We start from the raw sequence: 16,982 nt of genomic DNA, 5'->3' as shown, positions 1-16,982 counted from the left end.
GCTCAACTATGAACAGTATTAGGTACATCTCTGCTAAAGACGGGTCCGTCGTAGCAGATGCCTTTTCCTTCAGATTTGCTTTTCTAGCCATCACGACTTTAAAGGGGCGGACGGACTTCAAAGACATCACGACTCCAAAAAAAGACATATTGAAGTAATTCACCAAAAAAGCGATATTGTTATTAAATTTGATACTTCTTGATATTGCGCACTTTTATATGCGCATATTATGTCAAATTGCATTATTTCTTTTACATGAATTGCTTTGATGTGGTGTTTTAGACCCTCAGGATTGGGTCATTTCGTATAGGGTTGTCACCCTATATGAAATGTCATAAATAGATACCTATGTCACTTGCTCAGGGGTCAAGAGTCTCAGGGTTGGCCAACCACGAGTGACTTTAGACTCCTACTTTGTTTTAACATTCACCATTATTTTCAGTTCAACTTGCCTTTTCAATTTTATTTTCAGTGCTATCTAAAGTTCATCTATTTCAAAACCTGCTCTTATACACATATACATTAAAATCTGATCCTTCCTCTCTCATAATATCATTCATAATAGATGTTAAGCAACTACAATGCAGTATTTGTTATATCTTATCTCTAAAAACATTTTAGCATTGCTTTTCACTAGTAGATCCTCATGTAAGGCTTAATACGGCTTAGCAAGGATTAGTTGTGTAGCTTATACAGTCGACTAACTACTTAATGTTAAAAGCGCTAAATATTCTTTACACTTCTAGGTATTACAGTTTTTTTTTCTTCTCATAGGACAAAAGTCTCTGGGCCTATATGATGGTAAGCGTTCCTACCTCGTACGCTAGCTTCGTAGAATAGATAACGATTCGAATTTGAGGTATTCATAATAAATTAGTTCGTAGTCTAGAAATATTTAAATTTTCAACGTAGATTTTACGTAGATCAAAGTTTATATTAAAACATAATTTCCATTGAATGAAATTTTATGGTTTGTTTCACGTTACCAATATTAGTTTAGACATTTTATTAATTTTGTTAAGTAATATTATTATCTCTAGATCTTTTCGTACTTACTACGCGCTTAATTGAGTTTTAGGTCTGAAATTTGTCACGTATTAGGTAACTGAATTATTTCTACCCTACTCCTAATGATTCAACCGACGCGACTTGGAACTGAGCTTTTAATTGGCTATTCGTGTTGCTTAAGCCCTTTATTTACATACAAGCAAAAGGTTAAGCTTGCCTGAAAATGATATTGATAAAATTAGTCGGTTGCTTGTCGACGCTTGTATATGAATCGAGGGCTTTATCTGGTGTGGTGCGCAGGACGTGTGCTGTCTTCTGGACCGTTGCTTCCAATACCCTCGGAGGAGCGCCCGCGACTGTGGCTGTCAGTTCGCATTGCTGCATGCTGCCCAAGATGAACAAATCCATGGCAGCTAGCGGAGCCCCGCCCGCGCAAGGGCGCGGGCATGCTCGCACTGCCAATGCCGATGTGCCGGTTGCGACCACCAAGTAAGCCGTAGCACGCTTACTAGTGTGTTACAAGTCGCGTCTCACGTTATTTGCTACGCACGCTGGAAATACTGCACCAGTTTTGACTCAGGTCCAAAATCGAACGGCTCACAAACGTCACAGAGTTGTTATATACACTACAGGACTCGAAGGCTCCCTGAACGTAAATATTGTTTTCAATCTAAGGTTTATCACGTATTTGCTACTCACGCTGGATTTCTTTTCATTGGTTACTATTCAGGACTTAATTCACAAAACTCACACCATCACGCAGATTTGCAACTACCACGTCGACCATGTTTAAATACTGTGATATTTTTATGAAGCTATTTTTTTACATTAAATATTGTTCAGATGTGCCTTCATGACTTCGTTGTTATATGGGTGTGTTAATTCATTACACTTTTATCTGTGTTGATTGTTCTTGACACTGATTGATTGTTTTCTCTAGAAGGCTCACTTGTGACGTTATTAGGCTACTCACATAGTCATCAACGTGTGTCTGCAGCCCCCATGCAAGACAGAATATCATACATTGCATTTACTACGTTTCGCTGTTTTGTATGTTACTATTTTTTGCAGTGATTTTTACATCAACATCGCCATACAATTGTGATTATTTACTGCGATTACACTCTGATGCAGAAAATTCCCTAAATGTATATAAACATACGCACACAATATTGTATTTGTCACGTTTTGCACCGATTTTGCTACAATTTCTTAGGACTCACGATAACCGGAATCATTGCAACAGCACAGTGTTTGTCAGAAGATTTCCTTGATTTACACATCGCCACATTATACATTACGTATTTCCCTTACTCAGTGGTAATACTTGCACAGGTTTCAATATTGACCCATTCAAATCTGGCCATTTTATGGTAGTACCTAATAACCCAGTCGTAATTGTTTGGTTGCAGCCACCAACATTTGGATCAGAAGACTCCATAAATGTAAATATTATTGCTATTTTCACTGGTATTCTTGCACTGATTTGATTGCAACTGAACATTAGGAGGAAGTTAAGGGCTTTAATCGTTAGTATCTACCACATTTATTGTCACGTTATTTCTGCCACGTCGTTCTTGTGCCTATATTGTTAACAGCAAGTGTATATGCGATTGTTTGTTTACAGTCACCAGAAGGGCCAGAAGACACCTTAAATGTAAATATGTTGCGTTATTGTAATAATATGCTTAAATATTCCTGTATTTACTAGAAATAAATGTTGCATTTGTTGCACTGGTTTTGATGCTGGTACCACTTGAGACAGTCTTAATTTTAGTCTCGGATTTGGTAGTTTGATGTTCTATAGGTAAGTCCAAGTAAAAACGCATTATATAAGTTTCACATACTCTGTACAGTGCGATAATTGGAACTTTTGTAAGAAATTATAAACTTTCTCAAATATGAAAATAACAGTAATATGATAGTCATCCATAATAAGTATTTTTAAATAGTGTTAGTTACTATAAACTTTAAGTTGACACGTGTCTCGAAGCATCTTACAATTAGTCAGTCTGACACAATTAGTGAGATTGTTGCCTATCACAAAGGTTTTGCAGTATTGATAATCGACTATAGGTAATTACCTATTGTATGTGGTCCGGGGTTTGTGGTATACCGCGTTATTAACTGGTGGTCTTCAAGGACAGATATATCCGACGTCTAACGAGAATATATCACGGAACATTAATTGTTTATGAGATTCATCATTATTGTAATAATTTTCACACAGTCATTTGATTTCTCAATAATATTATTATTTCCGAGAAATACATTTTCTATCGATTACAGGTTGTTCTTCACAATTTAAAAATACTTCTATTCACCATTCTCAAACATGTATTGCTATCTTAATTAAAGTACATAAGAGAATTTTCGCAAGGATAATGTAAAATCATTATCATACCATGTGATGCCTATAATACGTGATAGACATTTCTACGTATAGATTACGATGAGTAAATTCATTGATGATTGTATTAAATATACAATAGGTTTAAATAAAGCAGCAACAATTTTAGTTCTAGAACTTCGTAACCATTCCGCAGACTTGTCTACATAACTTGGACAAACAAAAATATGCGAGTCAGGGCGACCATGTTTCTTTAGCAAACAAGTAAATGAAACTCTCTTAATAATGGACATAAGCCTTGTTCTACATTTCAAGGGGCATTGCACGCGATGTGTGGTCAAATGTTGAAAGTTATAAGCCTTTGTATAATGATAAATATAACGTTAGCTTTAAGGTATATTTATCTGAATAACATAATACGATCAGAATCTTATACCACGTTATACAACGCAAATGTACCGGTAGATAAAGTTTATCAAATATTTAGGTCAGATGTTAAGATTTCTTTATGAGTCATCAGTATCATTTGTGTAAGATTTCAATAACACGACGAAGTAAATGTGCAAAATCTTTGTTCTCATAATGTTGATCATACAAAGATGTTTAAATCTATTTACATCTAAAACTAATTTCATGCACCAGACGTGAGATTTCAATTTACTCGTCTACATCTTTCACGAATTTTACTGTAAATACATTCTCTTTGATGTGAATTTCAATTCCAGTGCACTTTTCAATTTCCTTTCTTTTTTAATTTTTACTTAAAGCTCAATAATATTTAGACTGATATCACTGACACATAAATTGTCTGCTCGAGTCCTAAACTTGAGTATCGCGTGAGGCCGAATGAGTGGCAGTCCCGTGGTACCACCCATGTTATGTTTACTCATTGTAATATGTTACAAACCTCCATTGAAGGCTGCGTCAGTTACTTTGTGTATATTACAAAAGACAAAATATTTCGTTTTAATTGCATCTGAAAACTAACCGTACTGAATATACCCTATTTAGTCCTTCGAATGTACGCTAGATTTTTAGGCTACCTACCATTACTTACAACCCTATTCCGTTCTTTCATTTTGCACGATCTTGTGCGAATTCTATTCAGTCGCTTAAGTCTACTTATATTAATATCATAGTAGCATTAGGTATATATATAGGTAGGCCCTTAAGTATTTGAGTCAAAGAATCATATTTAGTAACATAGCAGCATAAAAATAATATGTAATGTATTATAGCAGAATTTTGAGTTTCCCATTTTTTTCCAATAATCAGTAAAAAGCTTGACTGTAGAGTGCTCACGTTTGGAGCACATTTGTCGCTGTCACAATATCGCATGTTGGTCATGATGACTCTTCACTTGCACGCAAAAGGTTACGAAAGATACATAAATAAACAGTCCTACTACTTTCCGGTATTATTTTAAAAAGCATTTGAATTATGTATTAAAAATAGTAGTACCTACTTTTAATATTTTAAAAACAAATTTTGATGTTCCTAGTCCTGTTATTTTATTTCTGATTAATTTTACGTCATATCGACATTTGAACCAGCTATATTCCTAACTAAATAATATTATACTATGCCTGAATTTATATTCAAACATGAGGCTAATATATAATTATGCTGTTCATCCAGAAACTTCTTGCTTAAATAAATCCAAGCATGTCAATTATGTTCAGAGCAAACACGTGTAGGTTAGAATTAACGCAAAGCACATGCGGGCAAAGCTAGAAACTCCCTTGTCACTTCTTGGCTCCAAAGTTTAGGATGGTAATCTTATTCCAAAGTTACTCCTAATTATATTATGCTCAGAATTGTACTCTAAATACGCTTGATATTTCGCCGAACGTAAAATTTTGTTTGAGAAACCATTATAACTTTGGGATTTACGTTAGAGTTTGCTTGAGCGTTTTGAATTTCATGTTGATTTTCTTCGTCGTTCTGGATGCTTTAACTTTGGTAACGCTAGAAACGCCACCCTTGATAACTTCTAGCAATGAATCATTTTCAGGTGCTTTAGCGTTGGTTCTATTAAGAGGTTTATATTTATCTTGTTTGGTTCCAGCACATGCGTTGGTCGCATACGCACACACAGAGCTTGGAGTGTGAGGAGCGGTTATTGGCGCGCTGTAACCGACCGCGTGTCAATTCTGCTATATTCGTCTCTGCCGAGCCTACTGGTTTCGCCGCTTTCGACGCTGGCGAGTTCCTGAGGAGGCACGGCTCTCAATCTAAATTGTGTCGTAAAGCTAGGTAAGATTTCATTAAGTATATCTTCATTTTTCTCATGAAACAAAATTATTAAAATATATTAATAAATATTAAAATAATGTCTCGCAGGTCAGCGGACAACATCCCATTAACAACAATGAGCGACTCATCGGAGAGGCTCTGCAAAGTCAAACCGAGAGAGGAGACAATCAATGAAGAAGCCAGCAAATCCGATGACAGTGGTAGTGTTGAAACTGTCAAGCACTTCGGACTACCAATCCTCTCAGTGTCTGGCCCCTCTCCCCCAGATGAGGACTATGATCAGATAGATGAGTATCTGTAGCATTTCCATACTAGTTTCCAGCTCAAATATGTGCTGGAAAAGATGAGGCCACCGTGGCCCAGCCCCGCACAAAGTCCTTAAGCTGAGACTAGACTTTTGCACTAAATTGCACTGTGGACTTCTTTAAAAACTATTTATAAGTCTTGTGATACAAATAGTGTGTGTCATGTATCTAGCTAAGTGATGAGTGGTTAAAGCTAGACTCTTGAGCGTCACAACGAAGACTTTCGGCTGAAGTTCTAATCTACTGTTACTTTAAAAGTGTGTCTTGTTGAGGGACCATAGTCTATAGAATGGTGTGTTTATTTCCCTATAACATTAATATTTTTATATTAATACTATCTCGTGTCTCTATTGAGTGTTTAAAATAAATGAGAGTGGACGAGTAGAACTTTAACATTCACTCTATTAGTGTTTAAGAACAGCACAATAACTTTATTAATAATATTTACAGTGCCACTTTTAACTTAATTGAATATGCGAAGAGTATGAGATGTCTATTATGAAGTTCTTGTAAGCAATTTTATATAAGTATTGTTTAAATGAACTGTATAATTCTAGCTATTGTATTATAATAATCTGCAGTAATTTAGATGTCTCGTTGTGTATTCTTTATTTGCTAGTCTATTGTGAGTGTAGTATCTGTACTTTTATACATATAACTTGTAGATACGGTCCCACTATAATAATATTTGTGTAGTCTCTATTAGAAGTAGCTTTATGAAAAGATACGAAGGTTGAACTTTGGTCCAAGAAATGTATTATCTGCACAGGTGTTTTAGAGCGTAAGCGTAAACGGTATAGAATTTATGGAAACATCGGAGCGAGGAAAAGGTGTGTTGAAGGTTTAGGAACTATTCCTAAAATATTATGTATAAAATTTTAATGTGCCGTGTAGTCTAGCCTTTGTAACTAGTTTGACTAGTTCGCCCACATTTGTTTGAACCTCGCAAAGTTCATATTTTGATTCCCTTGACTATCCAAGTATTTAAAGGATCGTCAATTGATTCTATTAATTATTTTAATTTGTTGCTTTTGTAGAAATAAAAGCAGATCCATTTTGTAACTTTAAAATGTCTGCGATGTTCATTTGCAATTTTCTAATGTAATGGATTCGAACTGGTGTTTAGGGACCAGGTGGACAGGAAACGTCAACGTAGGCCTTAAATTCAAGTGGAGATATTCTACTCCTACAATTACCATTTTTGTCATTAACTATGATATCTATTTTAAAGCTAAGACTATTGTTATTCCCTCCACTATTTATAGATTTATCCTTCAAATCATGGAAATTAGGTAGTTGAGTGTTGCACATACCCTAGATGATAATTCCTCAAATATGTATATCAAATGACTTTGTGTAATTATTTTATAAAATATCAAGGTAACAGTTATAGAAGCAAGTAAGAAATATTGATAAACTTCCATTATATCAATATAAAGTAATATAAATAAAATCATTCGTCAGTCGAGCTTAACAGAAGTAAATTTTTTTGTTAGGTATCGGCAATTTTAATTAGGATATTTATCCAGGCCTAAAAAACTTCTTAAGATGGGGAGAGTTTGATTTGATAAAGAACGCAATTTTATAACAATTATTCATTCGTAATAAAATATTATGACAAATGTACAAAAAATCGATCTTATTGCTTGTTTCTATGACTAAACCTATGTTTTGAGTGATAATTTGATTTTGACCTATAAATGCATTGTGCTTAACCTTTTAGGCTATAGTCAAGTTGAAACTTTTTTGCTCATTTTTGTCAAGAAGCAAAATATTTAAATGTAGAAGGAAGAGTGTCTTTTTTGGAATAATTAAGACAAATATACTTATTATCAACATTACAAGCGTCTTTAGGCCTCATAGGGATGTGTAAGAAGATAATTTTGCAAACTAGTATTTGCTTACGTAGGTACGGTCAAAGTTGTCTTGTGCCAATATTTTATGATTGTGTATTTCATTTTCAAATCTAGCATAGTAAATCGTTTTGTATTCGAAGTTTGAGTTTGTAATATATCGATTTAGTTGTATAACCTTGAAATACTAACCTCCAGACAACGTTAGTCATAATATTAGAATTTTCGTGTCATATTATAATAATTGTGACTTTCTTTATAAAATGCGTTTGAAAAGGAAGAAAGTATTTTAGTAATATATCTCCAATTGTATTTTCACCGTCACAAAATCGTTTTATAATTAGAGTAGCTTTTACATGAGTATCTGAATAGTTCTTTCGTATTATAGTCTATTATGAAGTGTACATATCTATACAGAACACGATATTATATTAATGCTCATAATTTTAATGTAAAATTATAAAAAGTCTATTAAGTATATTGTACAATTATTTACATCCTTATGACTACCTATTTACTATCACGGTGAAATAAATTATTAAATACTTAATGTTTTTTTTATTGCCGGTCATATTCGTGATACTACACGTACAGTCCACATGAAATGTCTTCGAGCAATTCTTCAGTTGAGCTGACAGGATCGTGTTCCAAATTCGGAGGTGATACGCTGAACGAAACTGACTAGAATGGAGTATCCTTTAAAGAAAGGTCAACTTCGCTGGTGTGGTCACCTTGGGAGTCTACCTGGTTGCCAAAAGAAGTATGAGCTTAGCTCTGGCAAACGCAAACCGGCCGGAGATAACTTGCGTTACAGGGATGTCTTGAAACGTCACCTGACTGTTGGCAGTCTAGTGAATCATGAGAGAAGCTTGCCAGTCAGAGTCAAATCGGGATGAGAAAACTTTGAACAGACGGGCCCGTCTTGAAGATATTGACGCCAAACGCCAGATCCGAATAACTCAACCCATCCTACCGCTACACTTATAACTCAAGTGGAACTCCATATTGTGCTTCTTGCAACAGGACTTGGTTTTGCTAGTCACGTTCGCGCCCAGGCTAACACCAGCTAAGGGCGTCGCCGTCGACTCTTACGTCTGGGAAGATATCATTTATAGCTACTATATTTAGTGTTTTTTTTTTGCTTACTCTTCCTAGAATAGAACGATTTTCCATCACTTTTTTATACAAAAAATGTTCTTTGATGACAGAATGTTCTTTAGGTTAAGTATTTATAAACATAAGGCTAGCTTACTTACTCGCTTTATTATTTACTTATTTGCAAAAGAGGATAAGTTTGTTTTTTCCCTAACATGTGTGCCAAGTGATTTTGTTCGTATTTTGACAGAACGACATGACCTATTTGGGTTCACATATTAGTATCAATCAACAAAACGACATAATAAAATTTTCAGAATCGATAAAATGACCGTGACAAAAAAATTACCACGATGCGCACGTTAGCCTACAGGCCAGTAATTATAATGACTCTGCTAACCACAAAGCTTCATAGCGTAATATTAAAATGTCCGTAAAAGAAAAGGCGACTTTGGAGCTTTTAAAAGTAATTACTGCAATATTGAGTTGCGTGGTTCCGGTCGGCTGTTGATTGCCAGCGATGTGAACACACACATGTGGACATTTTCATATCGATTAAAAGAGAGGTCGTATGGGCGTTGTCGGCCCGTTGCGTCGTCGCAACGATCTGATTTTAACGTACTGAGTGGCGTGACGTCGTAAAATGTCGTTAAGGATTATTATGAAGGTTAGCGATTTTGTGCTCAGGCGTCCTGACTGACTCATATTGTGTGACCGAGTCACAATAACGCGATATTGGCGATGGGCTTTGGAGTTAAAGTAGTGGGGTAAAGTTACCTGCATATACTTAGGATGTTCCTGCTAAGTAGTTAATGTAATACATACATACCTACATAAACAGCCTATATAACGTCCCACTGCTGGGCACAGGCCTCCCCTCAATCAACCGGAGAGGTTATGGAGCATACTCCACCACGCTGCTCCACTGCGGGTTGGTGGAGATGATTTATACGGCTAATAGCCGGGACCAACGGCAAATAACAGTAGTATATAGTTAATGTAATATCAATAGCAAATATACGATAAGTCACATCAAAAAAGTGTGTTCGTTATGTTCTCGGGCGCGTGGGTGAATGTGAGTGCCAGTTGGTATGAGTATCCGTGTGAACGTATGCATGGTTGTGAAATTGTGTGTAATTAATTATGATACGAAAACAAAGCACACAGCAACATATGCGTGACACTAGAACGGTCTCACCCTCACCACACATGTTCTTTCCATACCTTTTTGATGCGGAATCGTAAGTATATATCAAAGTACTTAAGTATCTAATTACTTACTGCAATTTTAGGTTCCGGTCACTCGATGATTACCGGTCAACAGCATATCAAAATGTCATTCGGAAAGTTTTTAAACGTAACATAGAAAAACGCCATATATCCCCGACGAGGTAAGCAGCCACCCACTGCTCGCCAGCTATGTTGAAGTCCCGTGTAATAGGGGGCGAGCCTATTGCCGTTATCAGGGCATAAGCGCACGTGATATCAATTACCTATGATCAAACAAACAAACAAACTCAGAAACAAACATCGCATGAATTGACTCACAAAGTTGAATTCAGTGGTTTACAGCCCAAGCCGGGATGCTACCCCGGCCATCACGGGTTTCAAAGTTTTTAAATCCTCCGCCATTATGGTTGAAAATCACACTAAAGTGTTTCACGTAATTTGGTGTTGTACGTCCAAATAAAACTGACATTTTCATTGTCCATTAAAAATCAGGAAGTTGTATTTGTGTGTGTTTGGATCCACGTCGAATGAAACATTCAGATAGCCTTTCCGTTGTTTGCCTTAGTAATTTAAACCCCAAAGTTTTTCCTACTTTCGTTTTATTAGCCCTTAAATAGTTTATGTGTATCGATTGTTTTTTGTCGGCAAGTTCGACAAGCCGTTTGTATCATCTGTAAAGCTTATGTTACTATAATTACACCAATTTGGTCGAAGGCTGCATTGTAAAGTCGGCGTTCATTTAATTAATATTTTATCATAGTGTGACCTCACACGGTGTGGTGGCGTGGTGGTGCTTCCAGTTTTAGCCACATGTTGGGCCTTTCATTGATGTTTTGTTAGAATAAAAAGATAAAGAGAAGAGAGGAGAAGACGAACATAGGCAGTGGCGGATTTACAAATTTGCCGCCAGTAGGCTATTCAATTTTTGCCGCCCCTACTGACCTCTAAAATTCAATACGCTAGTTTAGTTCACAATCAAATTAATTAGTACTTTTATTCTGTTAATAAAATTGCAACTTTCGGATTTGTATTCTATCGTCCTCATTACATCGGCTTTTTCCCGTTATTAATATGATTGTGAAGTAAGTTGTGTCAGTTTCTAGATTTTTTTACAGCAGTCGATTTAGTGAAGTGTATACTGTTGAGCTAAAACAGCAGCATGTAAGTACTAATTATCATAATTCATGTCGTCCAAACCGTATCCGGCGACGGTGACTCCTGAATATCTATCCTGGATCGATGTTGTGGTGGGCTCTGATGTGGCTGGCGAAACCGAACTTCGACTTGAAGATCCGGTCATACGGCACACAATAAAGCTGGCCTGACGAATTGAGTGTGTGGGTTTTGATCGAGTCTTCCACATTTGGCGCTTTGCGTCGAGATCTTGTAAACGCTTCTTTTCAAATAAATTGACGCTCTTGTGAACGGCGCGGCGTCATTCCGGTCTAAGACAAACACAATCCACCCAACTAACTGTTGGTATCTCACATGCCACGAGATTGCGCTTAAGCACGTCTTTGTAACGCAGATATTGCCCACCATGTTTTCGCTTTCCGCTAGAGAGCTCGGAATAGAAAACTGCTTTCGGTAGTCTGCTGTCATCCATTCGCAAGACGTAACCGCACCATCTCAGTCGATGCTTTATGATGAGCGCTTCTATCCCGGATAGACCAGCACGACGCAAAACTTCTGTGTTAAGGCCGTTTATACACTCGTTCACAGTGTCCTGCATAAGTTGATTGCCGATGCAGCTTGGATGTCAGGTAAACTGAGAACCGTGTTTATGTATGATGACCATAAGAGTCGTCCATTCTCATACCGGTTACGAAAGATGTCCCAGCCCGAGTCGTAATTGTCGGCGCTGATATTCAAATGCTGTACGAGCTTTTCTGGTTCACCTCTCAGTTTAGATTTCAGTAGCTGCAATTTTTACGACTTCGTTAGCATATAAAAATCGCAAAAAGACACCCACTTGTTATTTAACTCGGGTATATCAATTTTAGGCGTTGTTTTCTGGCGATTAGTGTCTCGACGTTAATTTTAGAAGCCGATTTTTCAAAAGCACTTTATTCTTGTCTTTAGATGAACTTGCCGTTTAGTTATCTTTCATTTGGACATCAATTGTAGGGCGTGGTGACATGAGAGATATAGATAGTTTTTCCTTGAACATCTTCTGTCGTGTTTTGTCGTATAAAGCTACCGTTTACTTGAATGACGTAGTCCATGTCAGGCGTCACGAGTGGTGCAAGTTTCCCGTGATTCATGCTAAACTCAGCCCAGTGAGCCTCCAAAGCCTCTAGACGTTTTTCTAGATAACTGAAAATCTTCCGTTGAACAGTATCCTTGGCGTAGTTGGAGGTGATTTGCTTGATGTTATCGTAGTTCACCTTCTGTTTCTCGAGGAGTTGATCTATGTTAGTTGCCATCGTGGCGTCAATTGTTAAAGCTTCGCTGGAAGAAGAACGTGCTAGTTACACAGTGATATGTGCGCTTTCTCAATGCAGTTGGTGAGACCCGCTTGCGGCAGGCCAAAAGCATCGATTCGCTATCACAGTCATTAACACAACATTCCACTCTAGTAGCTCGGCGATCAGCGCTCCACCTTCAGTTGTAGTTGTAGGATTTGATCGTTAACTCAAAGATTCGTTTAAGTAGGTTTATTTCTTTATTTGCGCTCGTGGCTAGTACGTATCGTTTACGTTGAGTGACCGTTTCACCAGCGGCGTAGCGTGGGTGTCGGCCGTCCGGGGCGGAAGACAATTTTGCCGCCCTTTTATTTAGATATTTCAATTTACAAATGACCACAGATTTTTTGTTTTAAATTTAATGATGTCTATATTCGTTACGCGCGTTTTTTAAAATATGAAAAATTAAATGTATATTTTTCAATCCTTCTGAGATTTTTTCTTAATATTTTTTCCGTAAGAACCTTGTACAGATTATTAGAAAACTACAAAAAAAAATTGCCAAATCGCTCAAGCCGTTTCTATGTTATGTCGTGACAACGGAAAACGGGTTTCATTTTTATATACGGGTTTTTTTTTGGGTTGATGAGGTTGGTAATCCACCTCACAACCCACACGATAGAAGAAGAATTTTTTATAGATTATAAATTGTGAAATTTTGTCGGCCCCTAAAAACCCGCCCCTGCCGCCTCCACTACGCTACGCCGCCGCTGCGTTTCACACTAATAATAATCGAGTGCACAGCGCTACCAAAAGCAGGGCGTAATGTTAGCAAAATATGTTCGGTTGAAGCCCGTACAGACGTAAGAATGTGCAGTACACTGTCCATTATACTAAAATATTAAAATTCTTGTCACTTGTTTCTTTATGTACTTACTTATATAATAATGTCTTTTTTATTTCTGTAAGACAAAAAAAAATTTTAGGCCAAATTTGCCGCCCCCTAAAATCTGCCGCCCTAGGCTTCAGCCTACTCAGCCTACTGGTAAATCCGCCACTGAACATAGGTATCTACCACGGAAGAAGGTATATATAGGTACTAACACAGACAGACTACACAATACACATTCATGGAATTCGTATTTGTTTATATTATTACATTTGTTTACTTACTAGTTTTACCTATATTAATAACTTTCTTTTTTTTTTATTCTAACCTTAAGTATTTACGTATACATCTTTGCGATAATATTTGTCTATGTAAGTACACGTACACTCTAATTCTATTAAAATAATTTGGTATATATTATAAAGTATATTTTGGAATTGAATTGGAATATATACACCATTAACACAATCGAGGGTTGAAAGGCAAATGGGTTTAAGCGACATTTTGGGCGAAATTGACTTATATATATATTCGGAATCAGCGATTTTTTCCGCGTCGACTGATCTTGGTTTCAGATCAATCGAAGCTACTTTTTGGCGCTTCAACCAATTAGCACTTTGGGTACATTTTTAAAAACCCGTGTTTTAACCGACAAAAAAATGCACAAAATTCTGGGCGGGTGGCATATCAGTCGTATTCCGGGATATGAGTCGGTCACATAAGCTGTTATGTCTTTTCATTTTCATGATTCGAAGTCTGTTAAAGCGTTTTCCCTGCCAGTGTTTTGTTATAGATAAGTCGGTTAAATCATTTGTCCTTAGACGAAACGAAAATAGATTTGGCGCTTAAATCTTTTTGCTTTAATCCAGATTTTATAAATATTGTCGCTTCAACCGTTTTGCCTTCGACAGTTTAAAAGTAAAATTGGCACTTGAACTGTTTTGCCTTTACCGAAAATATTCATAGAATTTGACTTCAGCTATTTATGCTACATTTTTTTAAATTTTTTGTCGTATAAAACAACTATCATTTTCTTTTGAAAGGACTTAAAACGTTTTTCCAAAACAAAAAAGAAATAACGCTAACATTTCAGTCATCGCAATTTTGTATGAAACCTTGTGCCCGCATCACTTCAACATATCAAAATAAGTATGAGTAGATCCTGGTTGGGCGGTTCACACAGCTAAAAATTACGATTGGGAAGACCGGGAGTGTGCGTGTCATCATGTCACCCAAGCCGTATCCGTTGATGGTGACTTCTATTTGTGTCTATCCCAAGTCGTTGTTGTGGTAGACTTTGACGTGGCTAGCGGAACCGAACTTCGAATTGAAGATCTGGTCACATGGCATACAATCAAGCTGGCCAGCCGAGTTTACCGTGTAATTGTAGGAAGGTTTCCGTTGAGTTTTCCGTATTAGGCGTCTTGGACTAAGATTTTCGAGGACTATATCACGCGCTATTCCAGGTTCAGACACACTCATCCCAACTATCAGTTGGCATGTTGAAAGCCACATGGTTGCGCTTGAGTACGTCTTTGTACCGCAGGTATTGTCCACCTTGTTTACAGTTCCTTCTAGACACCTCGAAATAGAAAACCTTTCTGTCATCCATTCGCATGACGTGATCGCACCATCGTAGGTGATGTTTTATGATGAGAGCTTTTATTCCGAATATGCCAGAACGACGTAATACTTCTGTTATTGGAAAACCATCTTGCCGCTTTATGCGAAGGATGGACCTTAGACATTTAAAGTGTTACGTATCAAGTACGCCGCTGAGACTTTGTACACTAATATTTTAAGTTTTCCAAAGGCTGCCACCGCACCTGTTATCCGGGCTGGCAACTCCGATGACTTTGGAGTCATTTCATATTTGAGAAACCAAATATTTTAATTTTGAAACTTCCTCCAGCTCAGCGCCCTTTAAAGCAACATTGGAAGAAGCTACATCCCCGGAGCATCCTCTGGATGGTTATTTTAAAAGGGTTTTGCACAAAACTATAAATATTCTGGTATGTGACTTAATTGGATCGGCCATTCCTCGGCAAGTTTGGTTAACTGACGCATAGATGTGAGACGTGAGAGATCAAAAATAATCTTATATATATAAATTTTAGCCTTAATTTAAATTAAGCTATAAATAACAATTCCATAGAGTATCCCGCTTATGCGTGATACAGAAGCGATATATGTATAAAGAAAATAGACTAGGAACCATGGCTCCATGTGTTATGACATAGCCTTGTTTCGCGCCGTAGGTAACGACGAATAGCTCTGAAAAGTTACTTCTAAATCAAACTGTCGTCATCATGTCGTCATGATATTGTCGTATCAGGATAAGTCATAACTTTTCAGGACAATCTGTTTTCTTTAGAGCAATCCACAAGCCGCGTGAAGCCTCACGCAGCACATAAAAAAAGGCCGATGTTGTTCAAGCCTTTTGGCCTGAATCTGTTTAATAACAAAACCGTACCCCCATATCTCTGTCCGGACAAAATCATCATTGGGTTTCCGGAAGTACCTTTTCTGCATCATGGGATAGAATAACGTTAAGGCTAAAATTTAATATCGATCGCCATCGACTCGCAAAGAGGAAGAAGGCTAAAATCATTCCCGCAGCTGACTCCCATATCTTCAGGATGAGTTTGTATAACCAGTTATTAATGTGTAGGCATATTATACAGTTCAGATGGTATTTTTGATGTGTTGGTATTTGTCATCCTTCTTAGCGCGGTAAGAAGTTCTTCAAAGGTCGGGGGTGCCGCTAGATCTTAAGCGAAACCCCCGACCTTGTTGTAACAAACTCGACCGATATGTTGTAACAAACAAGTCACTGGTATTACTATTGGGATTTAAGACATCGTTAAAATGTGTCCAAAGCGCTGCTAATAAGTCTTTCTGATCAGTGAGGCGTTGGGTCTTTTCCTTGTTGTAGATTTAAACTCTCTTCAAAGTTTGTGGCCGAAAACAGTCTTGAAGCTGTCGAAAATCTACCGGAACTGAATTGATAGGAATCAGCATAGAGCTGAATTTCACAAGCTTATTCCACCTAGCATTTGTTTTTGAGACATATGGAGACAGAAAAGCCCGCCTGTAGTTCCCCACGAGCTGATTTTCACGTTAGAACCATCGCACCAATCTTAGTTTTGCGGTCTGGTTTACCAACCAATAACTTCGGTAGAGCAGAGCACAGCTATAAAAATGCTCGGCAAAGGAACACCATCTATTTATTATTATTATCATCTATATTATCTCATCGACAGATGTGTCTGCTGCGATGTCCGACGTATCTCGGCTTTAAAAGCATGAACGAGTTCTGTTATTGTTTGTCAACTTCGACGGTATCTTATGGCCAGCTCGAAGTGGAGGTCTTAGGCGCAAATGTAACAGAAATTTTGATCAAACAAGTCGCTGATCTATCCACCCCTGGCCGCCTCTTAATATGAGAGCAATCAGTACTTCACTGCAGTCTGTCCTAGTACCGCGTACCATCTAGTAGGAGCCAGTGCTTGGAACTTGCATCCAGCCACGTGGTCTTAAATTTTTCAGTAAATCGGAAACAGGTTGTGATAGTGAGATTAAACTCAGCAC

The 16,982-nt window shown here is 37.3% G+C and overlaps 1 protein-coding gene across 5 annotated transcripts in view; it reads left to right on the top strand.

The window, feature by feature from the left end:
- LOC126371906 (uncharacterized) overlaps positions 1–16,982 on the top strand; it is a 254,081-nt gene that overhangs the window by 150,819 nt on the left and 86,280 nt on the right. For 2 of the 5 annotated variants that reach the window (XM_050017347.1, XM_050017346.1), the window contains exons 8-9: positions 5,427–5,614; positions 5,702–8,250. The exons of the other annotated variants lie outside the window; for them this stretch is intronic. In XM_050017347.1, coding sequence (XP_049873304.1) covers positions 5,427–5,614; positions 5,702–5,915 — 402 coding nt within the window. In that variant the 3' untranslated portion in view covers positions 5,916–8,250. Of the gene's footprint in view, positions 1–5,426; positions 5,615–5,701; positions 8,251–16,982 lie in introns of those variants that run through there. 5 annotated transcript variants of the gene reach the window in all.

Source organism: Pectinophora gossypiella, chromosome 13 (assembly GCF_024362695.1).
Source record: "Pectinophora gossypiella chromosome 13, ilPecGoss1.1, whole genome shotgun sequence".
NCBI classification, from domain to species: Eukaryota; Metazoa; Arthropoda; class Insecta; order Lepidoptera; family Gelechiidae; genus Pectinophora; species Pectinophora gossypiella.
The sequence above is the reverse complement of the archived record's forward strand: the minus strand, read 5'-3'. Positions and strand labels throughout refer to the sequence as shown.